General features: G+C 41.8%; 1 protein-coding gene across 1 annotated transcript; it reads left to right on the top strand.

Moving 5' to 3' along the window:
* Positions 1–45: 45 nt before the first annotated feature.
* slc38a6 (solute carrier family 38 member 6) lies at positions 46–13,747 on the top strand. The gene is made up of 16 exons (XM_035169005.1): positions 46–269; positions 2,516–2,646; positions 3,288–3,361; positions 4,725–4,777; positions 4,891–4,930; positions 6,934–7,012; positions 9,776–9,861; positions 9,948–10,006; positions 10,088–10,159; positions 10,598–10,654; positions 11,106–11,185; positions 11,300–11,400; positions 11,519–11,643; positions 12,260–12,404; positions 12,734–12,828; positions 12,952–13,747. Exons 1-16 carry the CDS (start codon positions 177–179, stop codon positions 13,033–13,035), a joined length of 1,374 nt encoding a protein of 457 aa, XP_035024896.1. The 5' UTR covers positions 46–176; the 3' UTR covers positions 13,036–13,747.
* Positions 13,748–21,333: the final 7,586 nt, after the last annotated feature.

Genomic DNA, 21,333 nt, shown 5'->3' with positions numbered 1-21,333 from the left:
TTCCTCTCTGACGTGCTAAAGCGACGGAAATGACAGGCACGTGACGCGAGTGCCGGTGAACAACAACAATAACAGAAGTGATCAGCTGACGAGAGAATCAGAGACTGAACAGAGATATAGTGAAGAGACGCAGCTGTAAACTTTAGTTTGTGTGTTCAGGTCTCCGCTGCAGAAACATGAGTGTTAACGGAGACATCGGTGTAGATTTATACAGGGAACGTGTCGCCGGAGACAGAAGAGACGAAGAAACTGCGCCTTTAATATCAAATGTGAGTATAACAACATCTGTGTGTGTGTTTGTGTGTGTCTGTGCGTGTATGTGTTTGTGTGTGTGTGTGTGTGTTTCAGTCTGAATATATGAACTTTAACAGTGAAGCAGCGATAATGTCCTTTCCTTCCTGTTTTCTTTCTTCTGTCAGCACTTGCATAGAAAATCCACCATAACACTGCAGATAAACTAAACTAAAGTAAAGATAACTCTTTCCCCTCTAAAGATATATATGTATTTATATTTACGACAAATAGAAACTAATTATATGTGTCATTTACAACGAAGAGTTCCCTCTAAACATTGAATTAAACTGTGTTTAGTCACAAATACAATATTTTAAAAGAATAAATGAAACAACTGGAAAAACTGTTGTAAACATATGTATTGTTTGTTAAGCAATTTTAACAAGTAAATATTTTGTAAAACTTCCAATGATAACATTTGAATCAAAATCCGTAAAACATACAAATTTTAGTTGTAATTTGTATTATTACGTGTATTTTTCTGGGACAGTGAGTGTGAGGAACATCAGAGTAAAAGTGCCAGAGTTAACCTGAAGGCTAATTTTCATCTGCGGTCCCTGGCCAGGTTTAAAATTGGCTGCCTAAAATCAAATAAAAATAACAGGTTACATATTTAAAACAGTTATCATGATGTAGATCAATTTAGTAAAGGCCAAATAAAGAGATGAATAAGCAGAAGACAAACATGCGCAGCAATAGAAGCAAAAAACTAGTAATCATTTCAAGGTAAATTGCTGCACTTTTTAACCCAGGTTTATTCATCATAATTAGTAGCACTCATTAAAACAGTGGTTCTGAAGGAACTTTTACATAGTCCACTTACTACACATTCAAAGATGATGTTATAGGGCTGAGCGATTTGGCTGAAAACTATTTCAAGATAGAAATTTCTTTATCGGTCCATTTCGCTCGTTGTAATGGTATATGTCACATTATTATTTCTGTTAAGTTTAAAGACCTTAAGCCTTCTACCCGAGAAATTAAAATTTGAATGTGAATTAATTGTCACTGAGTACTTTTTTAAATATTGATTCTGTGAATAACTTTTGGCGTTTGAGTCTGTGAGGAGATTTATGTGAATTTAGATCATGTGGTTGGGCTTTGAAAATGTCAACATTTTCCAGTTAAGCCTCTGAAGGTGTTGCCACTGTGTATTATTAATTATTCTATCTATATTTTCCATCTGTGGAGGCACTGCAGCATTTGAACAAACTAACAAACTAGAAAGTGGATCAGATTTGACAAAGCAGAGAAAAATGGATCCATGCAGTGATGAGTAATCTGACTCGGTGGATGCCAATTCATTATAAAGTTTATCAATCAGCATTTATCTGTGATTAATCAACTGCCTTGTTGTCAGAGATGCACACTCACAGGAAGTGGGGATAGTAGACACTTCTGTGTGATTAACACATTGTCACATCAGGTTACTTGATTTAACCACTCATGCTTCCGCTTAATCTAGATTAATCCTATCACTAATCTAAAACCAATCACAGAGGGAAACGAGCGGTGATTATCACCTGTAGACTTTGTTGTTTCACCCAGCACCATGCTGGACTGATGCATGCTGGGATATGCCTGACCCCACTGTGGCCCTCAGTAAGAATAAGATGGTGAAAAATGCATCAGTATTAATGCATAGGTTTATTTATCTCTTTTCACATTATTTTACGGTTGCATCTTTATTTTAAAGGTCACATTTGTAGTATTTAATTAATTTAGCAGCATTTGTCTATATGTTCATACACCTGGTTCCACAGTTGACTTCCTGTCTCCCGGTACTGTAACTCAGGGTGAATCAGACTCAGCAGCCCACAGGTCAATCTGAGCTTGTTGTGACACTGACACCAGAGTTGCCGCTCGTTCTCCGCAGGATATCCCCTATTACAGAGGTCAAGCAGTTTGGGCAGCTCCCCTTATCCTGAGCTCAGGCAGCTGTCTCACAGCCAGCCGCTCAAATCCCACCCCATCCATTCCCATTTCCAGTCCCTGATCCTTCATGCCACTGCCGCGTTGTTTCATGACATCCATCATCAGGACCGGCCAGTTGTTCATAATGCTGTCGGGTGCAATGCTCCTAAAGCTCTTACATAAATAATCAGGTTTCTTCTGCTTTTCCTTTGTCTTCACACTCACTGCTTCACATCTTCATCTTCTATCTCTCCATCGGAATATTTATTGATGTAACCATCTCTCTCTTTTTTGTATATGTGTGCAGGGATCAGTGGAGACCAGGGCCAAAGGAGCCTCCTTCGTCTCCTCTGTGTTTAACCTGATAAACGCCATCATGGGCAGTGGTATACTGGGTCTAGCTTATGCTATGGCCAGCACAGGCATAGTTGGTTTCTGGTAAGAATGCTCTTATTCCACCTTTTCCCAAAGAGCTGTTTGAGGGTATTTTATTGAAATGAGAGGAGGCAGAGGTTTAAAACAGGGAGTTCATTTTGGTTTGTAAGACTCTTATGATTGTGGCTGATGTGCTTTTTTAGTGGCACAAACCCTTACTATAAATACACAATAACTTAGATACAAATTAATGGAATAACCTGGATAAATAAGTGGTGGGACAGAACAAGTTCTCGCTGAATGGTTTGATCAGGATGAAAACGATGTTGTAAATCATATAATGAGGGAATATATTTAGAAAAATCATGTCCGTCCCTCCGGTAGAGTTGAGCGGCTTCTTCACCAAGATTTGTTCCACTCTACATGAAAGGTCTTTATTTGTAAAATCAGTGGCTTCATTTTTAACAGCTATTCAAAGGAAATAATTGTTATGTTTTCATGTTTTTTTTCAGTTAGGACTGTGAAGTTGTTATTTTTCTAAATTCACTGGTATCAGATTGATGCTCTGTATTTGTCGAAAAGCAAAAATCCAGTTATCGGGAGGGGAAGAATGGTATCAGAACATCTTCAATTGACAGCATAAAAAACTGTGAATGTCAACCTTATGTGTACTGATCTCTGCTCTATCTCTGTTTCCTCTCCAGTATTCTGTTGGTACTAGTGTCCAGCCTGGCAGCGTACTCTATACATCTCCTTCTGAAGCTCTGTGACCAGACAGGTGAGACACTGACAATAGAAACACAGTCTAACTTTGGATGAACATGTCACATGTGGGTTTATCCATGAGATTTCATCCACATTTTTGTTAACATCCCCCCCTCTACCCGCTTTGTCGTTTATTTAAGACCATGTTGTCTCTCCATCACTTTGTTTTTCATCTTTTGCATTTGAATCATGTGATGTTAAAATAATGTTTGAAAATGAGTCAAAGGAGCCAAGAGGGGAAACAAAAATAGATAATAAAGAGATGTTTACTCTTAATTACCACCCAGTGTCTTTTTGAAAATGTGAAGTTAGAGCATAAAAGCAATAATTATAATAATAAACTGTATTTCTATAGTTCCTTTCGAAACCAGAGTTACAAGGTACTTCACATAATAAAATAGTGCAAAAAAGTGCAGAGTTAGCAAATCTTAGAAATGCCAGATCATACCCAGCAATGCAAAAAATAAAAAAAGAACAATAAAACATTAAAAGAACAACATTAAAATCAATAAAATAGAGAAATATACAGAAAATATATATAGAAAAATAATAACTTGTTTATGAAATGTAGGATTTTAGAAAACTGACCTTTTCTCGGTTAATTTCAGTATTGGTCGAAACTGTTATTACATATGAATATGGATATTGCACAGAAGAGAATTATGATATATTTCTTTCCCAATTCAGTTTATGTATATTTATGTATTTTTCCTGAAGTTAATTTGTGTGGAATTCCTCCCCTAATTTAATAGACATGGTTTAATGGCAGTTTCACCCCATTCTGCCTTTTCTAATTGTTACTTTCCATTTCTTATTTTTGTGAGTTATTTGCTTCATGGGTTTATGTTTGGATGTCTACTGGATAAATATCAAAAGGCAAAAACTATTAGGAATTTAACTCTTTACACAAACTTAATGGCCGGTAATGTGTGAGTTATGTTTTAATGCCTCAGGTGACCTGCAATTGTGTGTTAGACAAAATAAATTCACTAATACGAAGTATTAAAACTTTTTTTTTTTTCATATATAGCCTATATACATCTTTGAGTAGTTATCTCCACCAAGGAGGTTATGTTTTCACCCCTGTCCGCTTGTTTTATTTCTATTTGTAACCAAGATTACACAAAAATAACCGAACAGAATTCTGGTGCAGCTCCAGATCAGGGGGCGGATCAAGGACATTTTCTTTCCAACATTTCCACATCTTTCCAAGGGAATAATTCTTGGATCTTGATGGAAAAAAGAGGCACATTCAGGGATCTGATATCTATGAGTGCTTGTAATGTGGTGCAGCTCCATTGAATTAAGTTGTGTTGTTGAAGGTGTGTGCTCCACTAGTATGTTATGTCTCATTGTTTTTGACTTTTCTCTCACAGGCATCAATTCCTATGAAGATCTTGGAGGGAGAGCTTTGAGAAAACCAGGAAAAGTAAGTGTTGACATTTGGATTAGTGTGAGTTTACCCTGTCAGAAAAGAGGGAACTCACACACTTGTACTTTCAACATGACTCAGAAACATATTCACTCTGACCTTTTTTTAAGGTTCTGGTGGGAGTTGCAATTCTCATCCAAAATATTGGTGGTAAGTCAGCCTCCATTTCACTGCACCATTACACACATTATTTCTGACGCGCTGGACAAACTGATTTTGTGGTTTTTTTTACATTAGCAGAGTACAGAGGGCCACACTCTTGGTTCATTGAGGAGGTAGATAGCGCCTCCTACTGGAGAGCTGTGGGCTGGGTTTTTACTCCCTCCTTCCTATGAGGCTATTATACGGATTCCCCTGATAACCTTTGACTCTGTCGCCGCTGTCCTCGCAGCCCCCTCCCCTGGGCCTGAAACCTGACTTTGTGTCTAATTGATCACTGATGGTAAACCCACTCCCACCCTCTCAGTGTTGAGTAACCTAATGGGACCCCTCCATTTATTCTCCCCCCCACCTCCCTGTTCCCTCCACTGCCATCTCTATCCGTGCCTCGGCCGCAAAAGCGCCGCTTCCCAGACAGTGGAGAGCGGTGGTGGTAGCTCCTCGGCAGTCATTAGTGGCACGGCTGAGTGGATTATTGCCGTGCCCTCTGGTATGTTTTGTGGTTTTCCCAGCATGGGGCAGTATGTGTGAGATTGTGAGAGCCAGCACTCCAACGCGCATCTGTCCACACCCCGGGCCCCTTTTATAAGAGTGCAATTAGTCTCACTCTGGGTAAACATTCATCTGTGCTGCCAAAGGCTGATGGGCCAATTGACCTTAATTACTGTGCAGCTCAGAGCTCTCACAGCCCACCTCTCCCCTCACTCTTAATGAAAAGAAAGTGGCTCTGTCCTCTGTCGGACACACTCGCTCACTATCTGCTGACCACACACACAAGCTTTACAGCAATTTTCCTTCACTTTTTACATTACATAAGAATGTGTTGATTTACCACTTGGCCAATAACGATCCCTTCTCATCACTCAAGGGCCTTTTTTTTGTTTAGACATGTAAGTATAATACCTCCAGGAATTCCCATCAGAGTGTTGTTGTGCTCACAGTAACCAACTGCATGAAACTAAACCATTGCATCATTATGCCTGTTGTGTGTGATCCCCCGTCAGCGTGTCTGTATCCGTTTGTTTGGATGAAAAGATTTTTCATCTTTTATGGTTCAATTAAATTGTTGGAGGAACGTTTGCAGTGAAACATTTTTTGGCTAAAACACTAAAGCAGCTGCAGCCTCGTAATATCCCGTTATTGACGGATCTGAGTGCTTATAAATGGCTTGAGTTATTCTCAGTGAGTGTCCTTGTGTCTGTGTGGGCTAGAGGGTTATTGGAGGAATTTTCTTTTATAAACAAATACAGGATCTGAGGGATTATGGTCTGGGCTTATTAAACGGCGAGAGCAAGACCTGCCCCAGGGGCAGTGAGGTCCCAGCTCACTCTGGCTCTGCCTGGCTTCACAAAGTGAAATCCCCGAACATTATCTCCCTTTATGACTGACCACACACTGCATCGGACCAAACATGTTGCCTTCTCCCAACGCGCTCTCCATCTTCTCTCTCCCCTTTCACCCCCCTCGTGTTTTTGGGGCTGATGTACCCCTCATTAAGTGACCCAGATCCCTTCTCTCATTGGCTGCCTGAGCGTATGTGGAAGTATGTCGGAGCCTGTCAGGTTCAGATAATATCCTGTTTCCTCGTGAGGTGGAGAAGGGGGAGAAATACCTGGATTAGCGTCAGAGATCATTATTGTTAGCATTCCTCCCTCCCTCCCTCCCTCCCTGGCCACTTCTCCATCCTGGCTGCTACTCCAGCAACTGGAAGATCTGCATAATGTCTGTACCGAGGGGCTTTGCTGATGATCCCGTTGAGCTGCCTGCCCCACCCATCTGCATTAACTCAGAGCCGCGGTACCCCCCTCCACCCTGCCTTCCATTTCCTAGTGCTGGAAAACACACACCACCCTCACACCACCATGTAGGATTGCTTGTGGCAGCTTACAGTCGGCCGCTGTGTTTATGTTTTTACTAGTTTGGTAGGATTGTGTTCTATGTGTTGTTTATTCAGTGTGAAAACACATCTTGTTCTCTCCCCTCCCTCCTTTCAGCCATGTCGTCCTATTTGTTCATCCTGAAGTCGGAGCTTCCTGCAGCCATAAGCATCTTCCTGAGTCCGGACAGCACAGGGTAGGTGTACAGCTGTGGAGGTGGAGGAAGTATGCAAACATTTTATTGAAGTAAAAGCACAAATAAATACACAAAAATGTACTCCAGTGAAAGTAAAAGTTTCCCTCACCGGAACAGTCTCATTGTTTTTGTGCACCTTAGTTAATATTTTTTCAAAGTTAATGTTTTTTTGTTTTTTTTATTTAATGGCAGAAGAGACGGGTCTAATGTTATCTGCCTGATCTGACTGGATCAGTGGACCAATTCCCCTCTTATTATTCATTCATTTTAAAAAGATATACAAAAAAACCAAAGTGAACTTGTAACGAAAGGCATTTTAAAAATCAAGTCGAGTAGAAAGTACAGATATTTGCTAATACATGTTGTGGAGGTAAAGTGAAAAGTACCCTGAAGATAAATTTACTTAAAGGTTCAGTGTGTAGAATTTAGTGACATCTAGTGGTGAAGTTGCATGTTGCAGCTGAATACCCCTCACCTCACCCTCCCCTTCAAGACATGAAAGAGAGCCTGTGGAAACCTTTAGTTGTCATACAACCTCAAAAGGTTTTTAGTTTGTCCAGTTTGGACGACTGTAAAAAATATGTCGGCCTCCGTAGAGAGGACCCGCTTCCGATGTAAATATAAAGTATTTCAATACAATGGGACCATTCTAGGGTAAAGAAAACAATTCGTACGATTTAGATGAAACACACGAGTGAAAACATCACTAGGATTATTTTATATTCAATTTCTGCCAATAGATCCCTTTCCCCTAAATCTTACACACTGGACCTTTAAGTAAAATACTGATAGAGTAATGGAATAAATGTACTTTGTTACATGGCACCACTGGATCCGTCAGCAATAAAACATTTAGGTTGAAAATCTGTCACAGTTGCGGTCAGAACCAAGATATTCTTTCAAATTAGCTGCGTTAAGATAAAGAATGAGTCTTTGCTGTTCCCATGACAATGTACATTTTACATTCTGGACATCAAACATCCAAATTTGACACTTCTGCACCACAAAGCTGCCCAAACTGGAATCAGTCGGGAAAAAAACTTGTATGATTGATGCGGTGGAAGAAGATGTCTCACCAAACCACAGGACACTACGAAGACTAAAGTGTGCGAGCGACTGGAGGGAAACTCGTGTTCAGTGTTGTGTGTTTAGTGTGAATCATGCCCAGAGGAAATGTATTTATGATAGAGAGCCATTCATCACCCTCCAGCAGCAGCCTGTGTCTTTCATTGGCCTGCGTGGACGAGCCCTCCCTCGGCCAAGAATGTAACTTCTATCACTTTATTATTGGCCACACTGGTTTTAAGCGAGAGTTGGAGCTGCTCTCGGCCCGATCCGTCAACATCAGACTCTTCCACACACACACAGCTGCTTTGTATTAGCGCTGCTCCTTTCACCCCCCCAAATCTCTCGCACATGTTTCCCCCGGAATCAGACTGATACAAGGGGATATCAGTTTTGCCATTCTAATTACAGCACGCCGCCGAGGGAAACACAACAGTTCTGTTAATGAGCGGGTTTTGTGGATGTTAACAGACAAACACTCGGTTCCATCAAAGCCGGAAAAAACGAGTTGCTTTATATGAGAGCGTGTTTCTATTTTTCTGGCTCATTTATTCCGACGCCGCAGAGTGGAGATTTGTTGTCATCTGCTCGAACAAAAGAAGAGTGTACGTCCTGGTTAAGTTTCCCCGCTTTTGTTTAAGTTTCGTAACAAGGCCCGATACGTGGACAGCTGTGGGTTTGCATTGGCCAGATTTCTGCTGATTTCGAGACTTTGAGGAGATTGACTCATTGGCAGTCACACTCCGGCCTTAACTGAGCGCTATCCTGCGTCTTGTTATACCGTAAAATGTTCCACATTTCATGGGTCTTCTCTGTATCCTGCGCCTTTTGCAGTAAGCCCCGAGCCTCCTGAGAGTGGATCCTAATGGTGGTGGAGATTTTTTTCTTTTTACATCCTAGCGTCTGCATAACAGTGTGTAAAAGTGGAGAGGGGGGGGGGTTAGCAAAGCGAGTGCTCCCTGACGGCTAAACTTAGGTTTGAGTGGAGGTGATTGGACAAGAGAGAGAGGAGGTCAGAGCAGAGGTCATCCAGTTACAGCGCAGAAACGGTGTAGACGCAGAGACAAATCCATCAGCGCCTGTGGAAACGCCACAGCTGTGAAACTGCCAAACAGGGGTCAGTGGGTGTTGATGTGGTCGGAGCAGGTGCTGCTGACTGTGGGAGCCCCATAAAGAGCGGTGGAGCCAGTCCCCCCTGACCCCACGCCACGGCCCGACGTACAGCAGCACCAGGCGGCACCCTTCCCGCCCGACCCCAACCCCGGCGGAGCCAGCATGCCTTCCACATGTGTCACCTCGAGTGCTGCCCCTCCTCCTCCTCCTCTTCCTCCAATAGCTCCCCAATCCTGAGTAAACCGTCAAGGCTATCCCTCGGCAAAGGAAAATATTATTCCCCTTCTCCGAAAACCCGGCAAGTGAAATGTGGTCTCATCTGACGGAGCGACACAACGTTTGCATGTGAATTACATAATTGTTATGGTTTGCGAGAGCTAAAGCCCCTTAATTCGTACCACATGACGAATCTGTCGCTCTTTATTTGAGCTCCAAATGGAGACAAATTTCCAGAGCCAGTCCATTTTTTAAGGAACAGAAGATTCATCTCTGCCGTCCCCTGAGATTTCAGATAGACCAGAGTGAGAAATGGGGCTTGATTCAACACAGGCCTTTAACGCTTTGTGTCCTCTCTCTGTTTTCCAGAAACGCCTGGTATGAAGACGGCAGGCTGCTCCTGATCCTTGTCACCATCTGTGTTGTTCTACCTTTGTCAATATTGCCAAGAATTGGTAAGTCTATCAAACTGTATCTTTATTTTCTGCTCCGACTCGTTTGAATCATTATTTCTTACCAGATATGTCTCTTATTGTTTCAGGCTTCCTGGGATACACCAGCAGCATAGCTTTCTTCTTCATGCTCTACTTTACAGTTGTGGTAAGTTTTATTACCACCCCTTCAAAATTATATTTTTCTTTACTTCAACACTCTCATATTTATCTATTCTGATGTTTCCAGATTGTGGTCAAGAAATGGTCCATCCCCTGCCCCCTGCCTCGCAATCTGACCACGCTTTCAGGAGCCTTCCAGGTAACAGCAAACCCCATTTCCTTCCCTGCTTATCTACACAAACACACATACATGAGATACCCCAGGTCTGAGGTAGGTAGTCTGGAGCAGACGGTCACGGCCACAGGATTAGGAGGAAAAACCCAGAGGATTGAGTTGACTGATTGGGTCCGCTCTGGCTGATGAGGACCAGAGGAGCTTGTGCAGCTCTCTACACAGTGACTGATGCCAGTCCTGAGGGGAAGGAAGTGCAGGTGACCTCGCCTGAGCCTGGAAGTGAACTCTGACCTATAGAAATTATACAGACCGTGCTATAACTTCAGACCTGGCATCGGTTAATTGTTTTCCTTCTAGCTCAGACCCAGGCGACGGAATTCATCTGCATGTTCCTTTCCGTTTGCAGCAGCACTGCAGAAGTCAGAAATAACACGCTCCCTCTTCTCTCCTTGTTTTCTCCAGGTGTCAAATTCCACCAATTCAGAGTGCACGCCCAAACTCTTCGTCATCTCCAGCGAGGTGCGTATATACAACCGGTGTTTTCTTTTTGCTGCACATGCACAACCTGTGAGTTGGCAGTGACGAGCTGCAGAAAGTAGGTCCGTCTTTAACTCTGCTGACAAGTCCCACTCCTTACCTATGAAGGATGGGCTGCACATGTACGCAACTCAAGCTCGCTGATGCAGCTGCCTCTGACATGTATGTTACACATAAAGGTCAAATGTACATGTGGCATGCAGAATTACACACAAAGCACATGTTGGTTCCAGTTGTTCAGATGCTGTTTTGACACAAGATCCTTAAAACTTGCACTTGCGTGGTATTTAGAGATGCATATTTACGTTTTGAGTGAATAAATCTTGCTCAGAAATGTGACCCAGATGGTGATCGCTACGACGCAAGCTATGCCGTGACCCCTCTGCCCCCTTTGTAAGATGATAATTTGTTAACGATGGCTTGTGTGTTGCAGAGCGCCTACGCCATCCCGACCATGGCCTTCTCCTTCCTGTGCCACACGGCCATCCTGCCAATCTACTGCGAACTGGACCGGTCAGCACTGCAGCCTCTCAGCTTTACCTTTACATCCACTTTCCAGTTTAAATGCTTGCACTCATTATTCAACATCTGCTGTAATGATGTGTGATGTCTCCGTGTGTCTTTCAGACCTTCTAAGGCCAGGATGCAGAACGTCACAAACGTCAGCATCAGCCTCAGCTTCCTGGTTTACCTCATCTCTGCACTGTTTGGCTACCTCACCTTCTATGGTAAGCCTGCAGGGACAAACATCACAGAGTAAAACAAACGACTGCAGCTACTTTTCAAAATATTCTGTCACATCTGTTCACATCATGGCCTCACTCTCTCCCTGTCTCCCTCTCAAAGCCCAGGTGAACTCTGAGCTGCTGCTCGGCTACGACATGTACTTGCCGCGGGACATCATGGTGATGACGGTTCGAATAGCCATCCTCCTCTCTGTGTTGCTGACTGTACCACTCATTCATTTCCCCGTGAGTACACAGACACCACGATACAAGCAAGCACTACGGAAGATGATCCCAATTTTTCTTTTACCCATTTCAGATTCCTTATTCAAATCTATGAAATTATAAGAAATCTAGAAATGGTCGTCAGTGTTTTATACAACAGTTTCTTTTAACAAATCTCTTCCAAGTCAATCAGTTTATTGTCTTTTGAAATAAGCTATATATTTGGTTCTTTTTGGTCGATTTTGAATGATTGTTTCTCAGTTTTTTTACATTAATTATAAAATTCACAGATTTCTACTATTTTGATATTTTTTCCCCTTTTAAAAGGAACTTAATTATATTCAATTTACATATTTATGTATTTGTTTGGCATCTTGGGAAAAACAGACCAACACTTTCACAACTTCCAACAAGTTCAGCTGTATGTCAATGGATAACAATACACTATAATGCAGTGGTAAGCAGATATATGTTCATTCATGTATCTGTCTAAACATAAAACACATAGCGTTTAGCCTCTGGTGAATAAACAGGTGATGACAGATGCTATAATAAAACACAGGAGTAATGATATGTGAGATGTCTTCAGATGATTGATTTGTTTTGAAATAGCTTCATCACTGTGTGTGTGCTCCAGGCCCGTAAAGCTCTCATCTTGCTGCTCTGTGGAGGACGTCCTTTCTCCTGGCTGATCCACATCGTCGCCACTTTCTTCGTCCTGGGTGTGGTGCTGCTGCTCGCCATCTTTGTACCTGACATCAGAAATGTGTTCGGAGTAGTGGGTATGTGGTGTTTTTGAGATATACATATAAACTGCTTTGTTAATTAGTCATATAATTAATCTTTCTCTGTTTTACAAACACGTTTTTTTTAGATTAAATGCGACCATTTGAATGTTCTTAACTGTTTGTAACTGCAGCAGACGATAAAAGCAGCCGAGATCTCAGCAAAGACGCCAATATTCCCACAGTTATTGATCGTGGCGGCTAAAATCACAGTATCTATGAGTAACCCTCATACATGATTAATGGTGCAGTCCTGCTTAAAACGGTTTATGAAGCCGCTCTCTGTCGTCTGTGTGAGTCAAATGTTTTTCCTCTCTCCTCCTCAGGGTCGACAACATCCAGCTGTCTGTTGTTTATTTTCCCTGGAATCTTCTACCTGAGGATAAGCACACAGCCGCTCAGATCCTTTGACTCCATTGGGGTAAAAACACACTCAGAATAAACCTTAATTACTATTGAGATCGAGCCACTTTGATTATTTTTTGTTCAATTTTAATCATTTCTGTCTAAGAGCTGTTGTGTTTTGTGCTCTTTGTGTTTCCAGGCTGTAATGTTGATGGTGTTCGGCCTCATTATGGGACTCACCAGCTTCTCAGTCATCGTCATTACGTGGGCACAGAGCTCCTAACCCCCACTCGCAAGCATAAGAGCAAAGAAAGGGAAAAAAAACTTGCCAAAGAATCCGAGAACTGGATATCGGACAGATGCTTTTGTTTATTATACAGTAGACGAGAGTTTTTTTTAAACTCGAAAATACTGACCAAACGCAGTATGTATGATCTAAAACAAAACAAGGACTTTTCATGTTCTACTCAGTAACTTTTTACAGGTCTACAGGTTTACAGGTCTTTTCTAATTACTGACCTTCAGATTAGTCTTATTTTTTCTGCCTGAAACAAAGATGGGTAACATTTACTCCAAGTTGCCTTGTTTCTCTATGTGGATGATCATGCACCTTATCTATACAATCTCTGTACATATATATGAAAAATGCTGTCTGAACCATAAATGTGTCAGGTTTACATCTCTCTTAAATTTTTGCACATCACATTGGCTAATTAACTTTACCTGATTTATGGCTACGTCTTTTTATTTTTTCACTTTATTGTTCTTTTCAGCTCTTAAGCTTTTTTATCTTTTTAATCCGTGTATTAATTTGCCACTCACACTAACAAACCTTCAGATCTCAGGTTTAAATGGTTCTGCTGCTACTTTCTATGCTCTAATAAATGACTTTGTTTGGACCAGTTAATTATTATATACACTCCATGTGGTTAAAATGTGACATCATGTCATTCTTCATATTTGGGGCCTGTAATAAAAGGGAAATTGTTTATTCACTGATATGTCAGTTTGCTCATTTAACCACTAAAAGACGTCTTTATCAGTGTTGTGGAAAACTCACCGGTCTATCATGTCACATTCATGGCCGTGTGTGTGATTGACAGGCGCAGTATTGACATTGAGACCCACTCCTCAGTGTTGTGATGTGTGTTCAGCCTGTAGCTAATGAAAGCCACATGCTCGGTCCGTTTCCAATCATGATGCTGTTTAGATTGTCTTCATGCTGCCTCTGGAACCTGTGTCCACCCAACTGCTGCTTTTAATCTAAGGAATCAGGCGGACCGGCCCACCGCCCATCCAGAAACAAGCGGCTGCCCACTCTTCACGCCCCTTAGGGGAGGTTCCCCCAGTTCAGGAAATATCCCCGGCCTCAGTCCACTGCTCCAGAAGACACTCCTATGATTATAATAAGTGCACCACAACTACACATCAACACTGAATATGTAAAGTGAGTGGGTTCAGTCAATGATGGAGGAAGGACTCGTCTCCTTAACTTATGTACCAATAGATCAATCTAAAAATACTTAATTACAGATCCTGCAGTCCAACATATACTTAAGTAAAAGTACACACGTATTATCTACAGAATGTTTTTAAAATAAAAGTGTGATTGATACATTTTTTATTCTACATATTATAAGACAGTTAATACTGATGCATCTGTTGTCAAAGTGTGGCTAGTTTTTCTGATCTACTATTTCAGTCGTTCAGTGGTTTCCCCTCCAGGCCAAACTCCTGAAGGGTCAGGGGATGATTAATGGGGTAGAAATAAGGAACAAAGTTCTGCAACACACACACACACACACACACACACACTAACATTAGACTGACATTGATTTCCTGGAGACTTATCCTAACCTTAACCATAGTTGCTACTTGCTTATAATGCTAACCCTTACCCCTTAATTTAAACCTAAAGCAAAACGTAGCCTAATCTTAAAACACGTCTTCATCTTAAAATGTTATGGTTTACATTATGGGGACATGTTTTTTGTCCCCATAAGGAGGACAAGTTCCCATAATGGGACTGTGAACAAATGTACGTCCCAACAACATGAGTAATACCTGGATCACACACACACACACATGTTCTCTCTCAATTTGTTTTCTAAGATTTTTGGATAGTTCTTCATGTTTGAAACCTCAAACAGTGAAATCATCTGACAACACAAAAACTACACAGATGTGTATCCTATGACAGCACTGGTCCTTACGTTATGTTTTTAATGTAGAAATGAAACCTGAAAGTTACTATGTGTTCCAGCAACCACCATCAGCTGTCCCAGTGTTACCAGTAAAATAACCTCTGAAGCTCCCATACACACATTCTCCTGAGCCAATTCCTTGTGTAGCACAAGATCACCACCTGGTGTCAGACTGTGTTCACAGCCGCCCCTGTGTTCCTCATTTCATAGACATTCCTCTTTGGGTTTATTAAAGCCTAACTAGGAGGAGATAACCAGATGCTCCACTTTTCTCCCACTTTTATCATGTGTTGGAAAAATGCGCGTTAACACAGAGCAGAGCTGTTCTTCTGGAGGTCCAACTGAGGTATGGGTCCTCTGCTCGGGGTGGGAGTGTTTTTGTTTAGTTAAACTCACTCACACCCCGGGCCCACGTCCAGCAGTATGACAACACCATCTCCCAGGGTTAAAGGATGGAGGGAGGCGGTGGAGCGCTGGTGGGCTGAAATTAAAACCCTGCTGGCTGCCTCTGCTCTTGTATTGTTTTAAGAGGTGTTGGCTGTGTTCTTTGAAAATTATTTTCTGTTGTTGGAAATCAGGAGTTTTGAGTAACAGCTGGGTCTGATCTGAATGTCCACACTTTGACCTTTGACATATTTTCCTACTTTATTATTATTATTTTCTATAGGAGCTGCATTCTAGGATTAGATCAGTTGTGGGTACGTGTACCATGGAGAACTTCTGCAGCTGCCAGGGGTTAAAAATCCAATCCAACTAAACTAAAATTCAACTAAAATGTGATTTGTCGTGATTTTATTCGACATGTATCCAAATATTTGTGTAAAGAGGAGGTACAGCTGATAATGAAATGGTTTTCATGGTCTTGTGCAACTAGAACAGCACTCAGGAGAGCACATACCTCCGCAAAACAATCCTACACTTGATTGTCCAGTTTTTAAAGAAGTGGTCTGGCAGCGTAAAATATTTTTTTGCCATAAAATATAGTTAAAGAAAGTGCCAGAAAAATGAATGGATCCCCCTCTTAGTCTGGAAATGCATCAAACTTTCCAGGCCCCATCCCTCGACCAGGTTTAGTAGAAAAGTTCTGTAGTTTTTGCATAATCCTGCTGACAAATAAACCAACAAGCAGACAGAGGTAAAACATATACGCTTCTAGTGGAAGGAAATGAGTTGTGAGTTCTATGTTTCAGGCTAAATGCTGGCATCACAAGATGAGAAGTGTGGAAGAAAAAACAAATAATGGTACAAATATTGTTCCTGCAGATACAGATGCAGCCAGCAAACCAATCATCATATCTTATTGTTTCATACTTCAACACACACAGTTTATTTCCCCATTTTTAAATGGAAAGGCAGGATTAGGCCACATTTGGTGGAGAATTGGTGCTTCCACAAATCACAAAATCTCTCCCAATTCTGCCTTTTGATCTAAGTATCTTGATCTAAGAACATTTTCTATTGAGTCTCAGTTGGTTGTGTTGAAATGAATGACTAAAACCCTGAAGTTAGCTAAAAGTAGAATAATGGATAACCCATTAATATTGCTACATTGTAAAGTAGGCAGTTAGACAGTTGAAAATAGTGGTAGGCAAAGGAATACATGTTTGAAGTATGAGTGTAATGAATAAAAAATAAGCTCTAACAGTGGAAATAGATGAAAGCGTAGATGTGTAGGTTTAGTCGCCCGGTGACGACCTCCATGTCGTAGTAGTACAAATGCAAACGTGACCAAACTATACAATTCCACAGTGTGGAATAAAAGGCAGTAAATGGTAAATGGTCTGTATTTATATAGCACTTTTCTAGTCTTGATGACCACTCAAAGCACTTTACAGTACAGTTTTGCTATTCATCCATTCACACACACATTCATACATGTTCTATGTGCAGTATTTTCTCATTATACATGTCTCATATACTGTCAGCACAGCCATCAGGGGCCGTTTCGGGTTAATTATCCAAGGACTCTGTAGAACGTAGAATGGGGGGACTGGGTTCAAGCTGTTGACCTTCTGGTCATTGGACAACCCACTCTACCCCCTGAGCCACAGCTTCCCAATGATAAAGTAACATGATACACCAATAAATATTGTTAAATAACATTCAGGTGATTCATTAATAAGAAAATAGGCGTTGATGATTTACATGGGTTACATATGAAACAAATTGAATTGAAGCCATTGGAGGAGATGACGTGCAGAAAGCATCCGGATGTCTAAACAGCTCAGTTTGACTTTGTGGTGAGTCAGTGCAGTGTTCCACTTCCTGTTTGTGTTCGAGGAACGACATCAGAGCAACGTGCCGTCACAGGTAGTGGACATCAGAGGCTTAGCTAAGTACAGACACATCTGCTCTGTGTTTACCCACATGACCTTGTTCAACAGACATTCCTCGCTGCTTCATGGGTCTTTGCACACATGCATTTCAATGCTGGCTGGCATGATGAGTGGTTTTGTTAGTCATGGTGGTGGACTGCAACTCGGCAAACGCCATCAATACGCAAGTGTCATCGCTGATGAAGTGCTCTCCATCTAATTCTTCTTCTCTCCTTCCAGTCTCTCCTTTCTCCCCGTCTACTATAACTTCATGCTGCTTTTCTGTCTGTAATGGATTTCCATGCTCGATCAGTAAACATGCTCTTTGTGTCACAGTAAGAGCATTCCTCCCTCTTGCTTTGAGGACTCTCTCTCAGACAGCAGATGCTCTGGTCACAGAATGATTTAATCTTTTTACAATCAGATTTCCTCTTGGGAAACTGCATCGCTAAAAGGCCCAGGAAGAAATATAGAGGGCATTTCAGCAAACAAGGCATGTTCGCTAACCGAAGGAAAGAGAATTATCATTTACAACAACATCTCAACAGGCGACTTATCTTCACTGCTTCTTAATGAGACTCCACATTGTCACCGCCCTCTGCTCTTTATCCAGCGTGTCTCAGACATTTTATTGAATCATTTTTTAATCAGACACTGTCATTGAGACGTTGATACCTTTTTTAAGAGAAACCTGAGATGGAGGTCAGGAGAACAGGAGATGTTCACAATCAAACAACACAACGGAAATCAAACAACACCACAAAGAATTAGTATATAAATGTAACACAACAAGGACTTCATTAAAGCAATTACAAGAATCATGCAATAAACTCCAAGCTTTAAAAATGGAAAAACATGAGATGACAGTTTCTTTTTGACGTGATGAGTGTGATCCACAGGATTTAACTGCTGAAGTGTTGATGGGGCAGCATGTGTAACAATGTCAATCATACAGCAGTATTATATGTCACTGAATCCAATGTGCATTTTATTTCATTGTTATACTTCCACAGTATATTTGAACACAGTAATTACCTGGCATGTACAGGCCTGCACATCAATGTGGAACGTTTTGATAAAGTACTGTACCCCTCTGCCACTTTATGGGGATCCCTGCTTGTAAAGGATGTGTCTACTGCATCACCCCCCCTGTTCTATTGTACATAACATTTCAGTCATTCAAATTTTTTATATGCCAGCTTATTTGTTATTGTGTTTTTAAATGGACTCGTTAGTTGAAAGGTGTCTTATGCCAACCTACTTCTCATTTTTAATTTGTTTAAAAAGTATGTAAAACGTTTTGTCAGAATAAATGGAGATCACATTTGTTGTCCAGCCCTTTCCATCAAATAATCACAAAACGCAGACATAGTCAGACTCCATTTGTTACACATGACAATACGAGCAGTCAAGAAAAGTCTCCGTCCTTGTGTTCACTTTGAACGTCACACAAGATCCATCAAAAGCACTGAAAACTCTTTGAAAACAACTGTGTGCACCAAACATGTTGCCGTCTTGAATTGTGTGACGTGAAACAGTATTGAGGGTAAGAACTACCTCACACACTCTTCACCTGTCAGTCCACAATCTGTTTCAACACAACAACAGAAACACGATGATGAGAAAAAAAGAGTCTTGACTTGTAGATTGCTGTCACCACAGTCACAGAGACATAATAAACCCTGTAGGGGGAACGACAGAGGTTTACATTTTCAGGGGCAGACATCAAGGTCAAGAGTGAAACCCGCCTTCTGTAAATAAACAAGACAGACTCTGTGGTGTTTTAAGAAGAACGGCAGAGTGGTGTTATTTTGTCAGATGATGAGCAGGAGAACAGAGGTATTGATAGAGGCGCTGTGGTCAGCAGCGCAGTATGGGGCTCAGTGTTATTTGGGGGGTGAGCTTGTCTCTCTGCGATCCCATCAGCCCTCGGCTGAGCTCTTAATGCGGCCCTGACGCCTTGCTGGCGCAGGGGCCACGCTGCCGCACATCTGGAGCCAATTACTCTGGAGGGGCTGTGACAGAGCCCCCCCACCCACCCACACCACTCTGCATGCTCTGCTCTCTGCTGTCCAACACAGCTCAGACCATTCTCACATTCCTGCAGTTTTCACAACACCACCTTTAAGTATGGTCAGTCCCCTCTTCCCTTTCCTTTTCTCCTTACAACACATCCTCCAAACTCACCAGCAAGGTTCAGCTGTTTTTATCTAATCAGCTGATAAATAAGAATATCAGGCAGCAATGGTGGCTGTGTAAACTCAGTTTTCTCTGTTTTGAATTTAGATTGGGAACAAAGTGGTCTGCTCTTAATTCCCATTTGCTGTAATTGAGGCGATAATATGGACAACTGCATGTGAGCAGGATCTGGGGCTCAGTGTACATGATCATTATACTAACCAAAGGTTGTCTTAAATATATCCCAATGTTAGAAGTGGGCAGTCCCCTGCAAACCTTGTACTTACTGTATGTTTCTGTCAATATATAGTGATAAACCTGAATCTCTTTTGGTATCACAGCTAACTGGGAGCTTTTGATTGTGTCACGTCATGGCCTTCAGCAGCCTGCCTGCCAGCCAGGCATTCAATGGCCTTTAATTGGAAACACTCTATCTCCTCATCTTACGATCAGAGGATCAAGGACGTTGTGTGCAACATAAAGGTGAAACAACTGAGTTTCTCTCTGGGGAAGTCTCGAGAGTAGTTTCATAAAATAAGTGTTTTTATCTCTCATAAATGTATGTCTGACAGGTCAGATGAGAGTCGTTTTGAATTGCTTTCTATCGTTACGTCATTATTTGTCGTCTCTCTTTCGATGTATTTTCTCCCCTCATATAATTTTATTTTATCTTAATGTGTGTTGTGTATTTGGGGTTGAGGCAGAAGCAGAGACTGAGAGCAGGGGTTCAAAACGAGGTGAACATAGTGCATAGTGCATAGTGCACCAAGGCAATTTCCTGTATATGTAAATATACTTGGCAATAAAAAGAATTCTGATTCTGATTCTGATTCTGATTCTGATTTACCTTTTTTTTCCTTTACTTTAGTGCGTGAATATCTTACACTGTTGATGTTCAATGAAAACACTTATAAAGTTGGCAAAAACACTAGCAAAATAACCAGCATCAGCGAAACATTATACGAGGTCATTTGGCATTACCTCCACGTCTTGGTGTAATTTCTGCCGAGCCGTGCTAGCTTAAGTTGTATTTTCCTGTGGTGGAACACTGGCAGTAAACACCACTCATGAATAAAGCACGTTTAGTACCACATCAGCTTTTACAGGTGTGATTTATGGAGTGACCCGGCTTCCACACGGCCGAGCCCCTGTGAGTGTGTGTATGTGTGTGTGTGTGAGCTCAGTATAGCATGTATGTTTCTATACGGCCTTACCTGAGGTAAGTTTGGGGTCTTGTGGTGATGGAGGTGGGGGTTCGCTCTGGACCCAGTGACCGCTGGATGTAATTGGGTTGGTTGGTGGGGAGGTATAGTATATATAGACCCTGTAGGATTTCTCTCACCAGGGTCACAGGAGCTGGGAAATGGTTTGTGCCGTATCTGAACCATACTCTCCGTATTCCCCGCTGCCCTGTTTGGCACCAATGCTATGGTTCATTAGCTGCAGCTATAGGGTGTACCTGGGCAGGGAGCCAGAGGATTAAGCTGTCCCGGGTTACACAGACATAAATTGGACCATAGACTGTGAAGTGGACGTGGAAACTCTACAGGTGGCTGAAATTAAGTCGTATAAGGAGAATCGGCCCACTCTGAAATATGGGAGGCTTTTGGTAGCTGGCCTTGTGCTTGTGCGCAATAAAAAAGTTGGCATTTTGAGGAGATACATCAGAAGTACTGTATGCATCCAGGCCTGTGAGTATCTAAGGCCTGCGCATGTCAGTGTGTGTACATTGTCGACACACAACACCCAGTGAGGTGTCTGTTGTGGAGTCTACAGTCATGTCAAGGTCCCCCATGGGAGCATAACTCAAGATTTGGCTATGACAGAGAGAGTTAGATGGGGAATAAGGAGGGAGGGATGCAGGGAAAAGAGCCATAGAGTTGA

The sequence above is a fragment of the Hippoglossus stenolepis genome, chromosome 10 (genome assembly GCF_022539355.2).
Source record: "Hippoglossus stenolepis isolate QCI-W04-F060 chromosome 10, HSTE1.2, whole genome shotgun sequence".
NCBI classification, from domain to species: Eukaryota; Metazoa; Chordata; class Actinopteri; order Pleuronectiformes; family Pleuronectidae; genus Hippoglossus; species Hippoglossus stenolepis.
This window is presented reverse-complemented; position numbering and strand designations above follow the sequence as displayed.

Bases quoted from the DNA above. Each gene is read 5' to 3' on its own strand.
- slc38a6 (XM_035169005.1), top strand. From the start codon at position 177: ATGAGTGTTAACGGAGACATCGGTGTAGATTTATACAGGGAACGTGTC. The intron at 270-2,515 runs GTGAGTATAACA...ATATGTGTGCAG, and splicing joins CTGCGCCTTTAATATCAAAT to GGATCAGTGGAGACCAGGGC. The intron at 10,007-10,087 runs GTAAGTTTTATT...TGATGTTTCCAG, and splicing joins TGCTCTACTTTACAGTTGTG to ATTGTGGTCAAGAAATGGTC.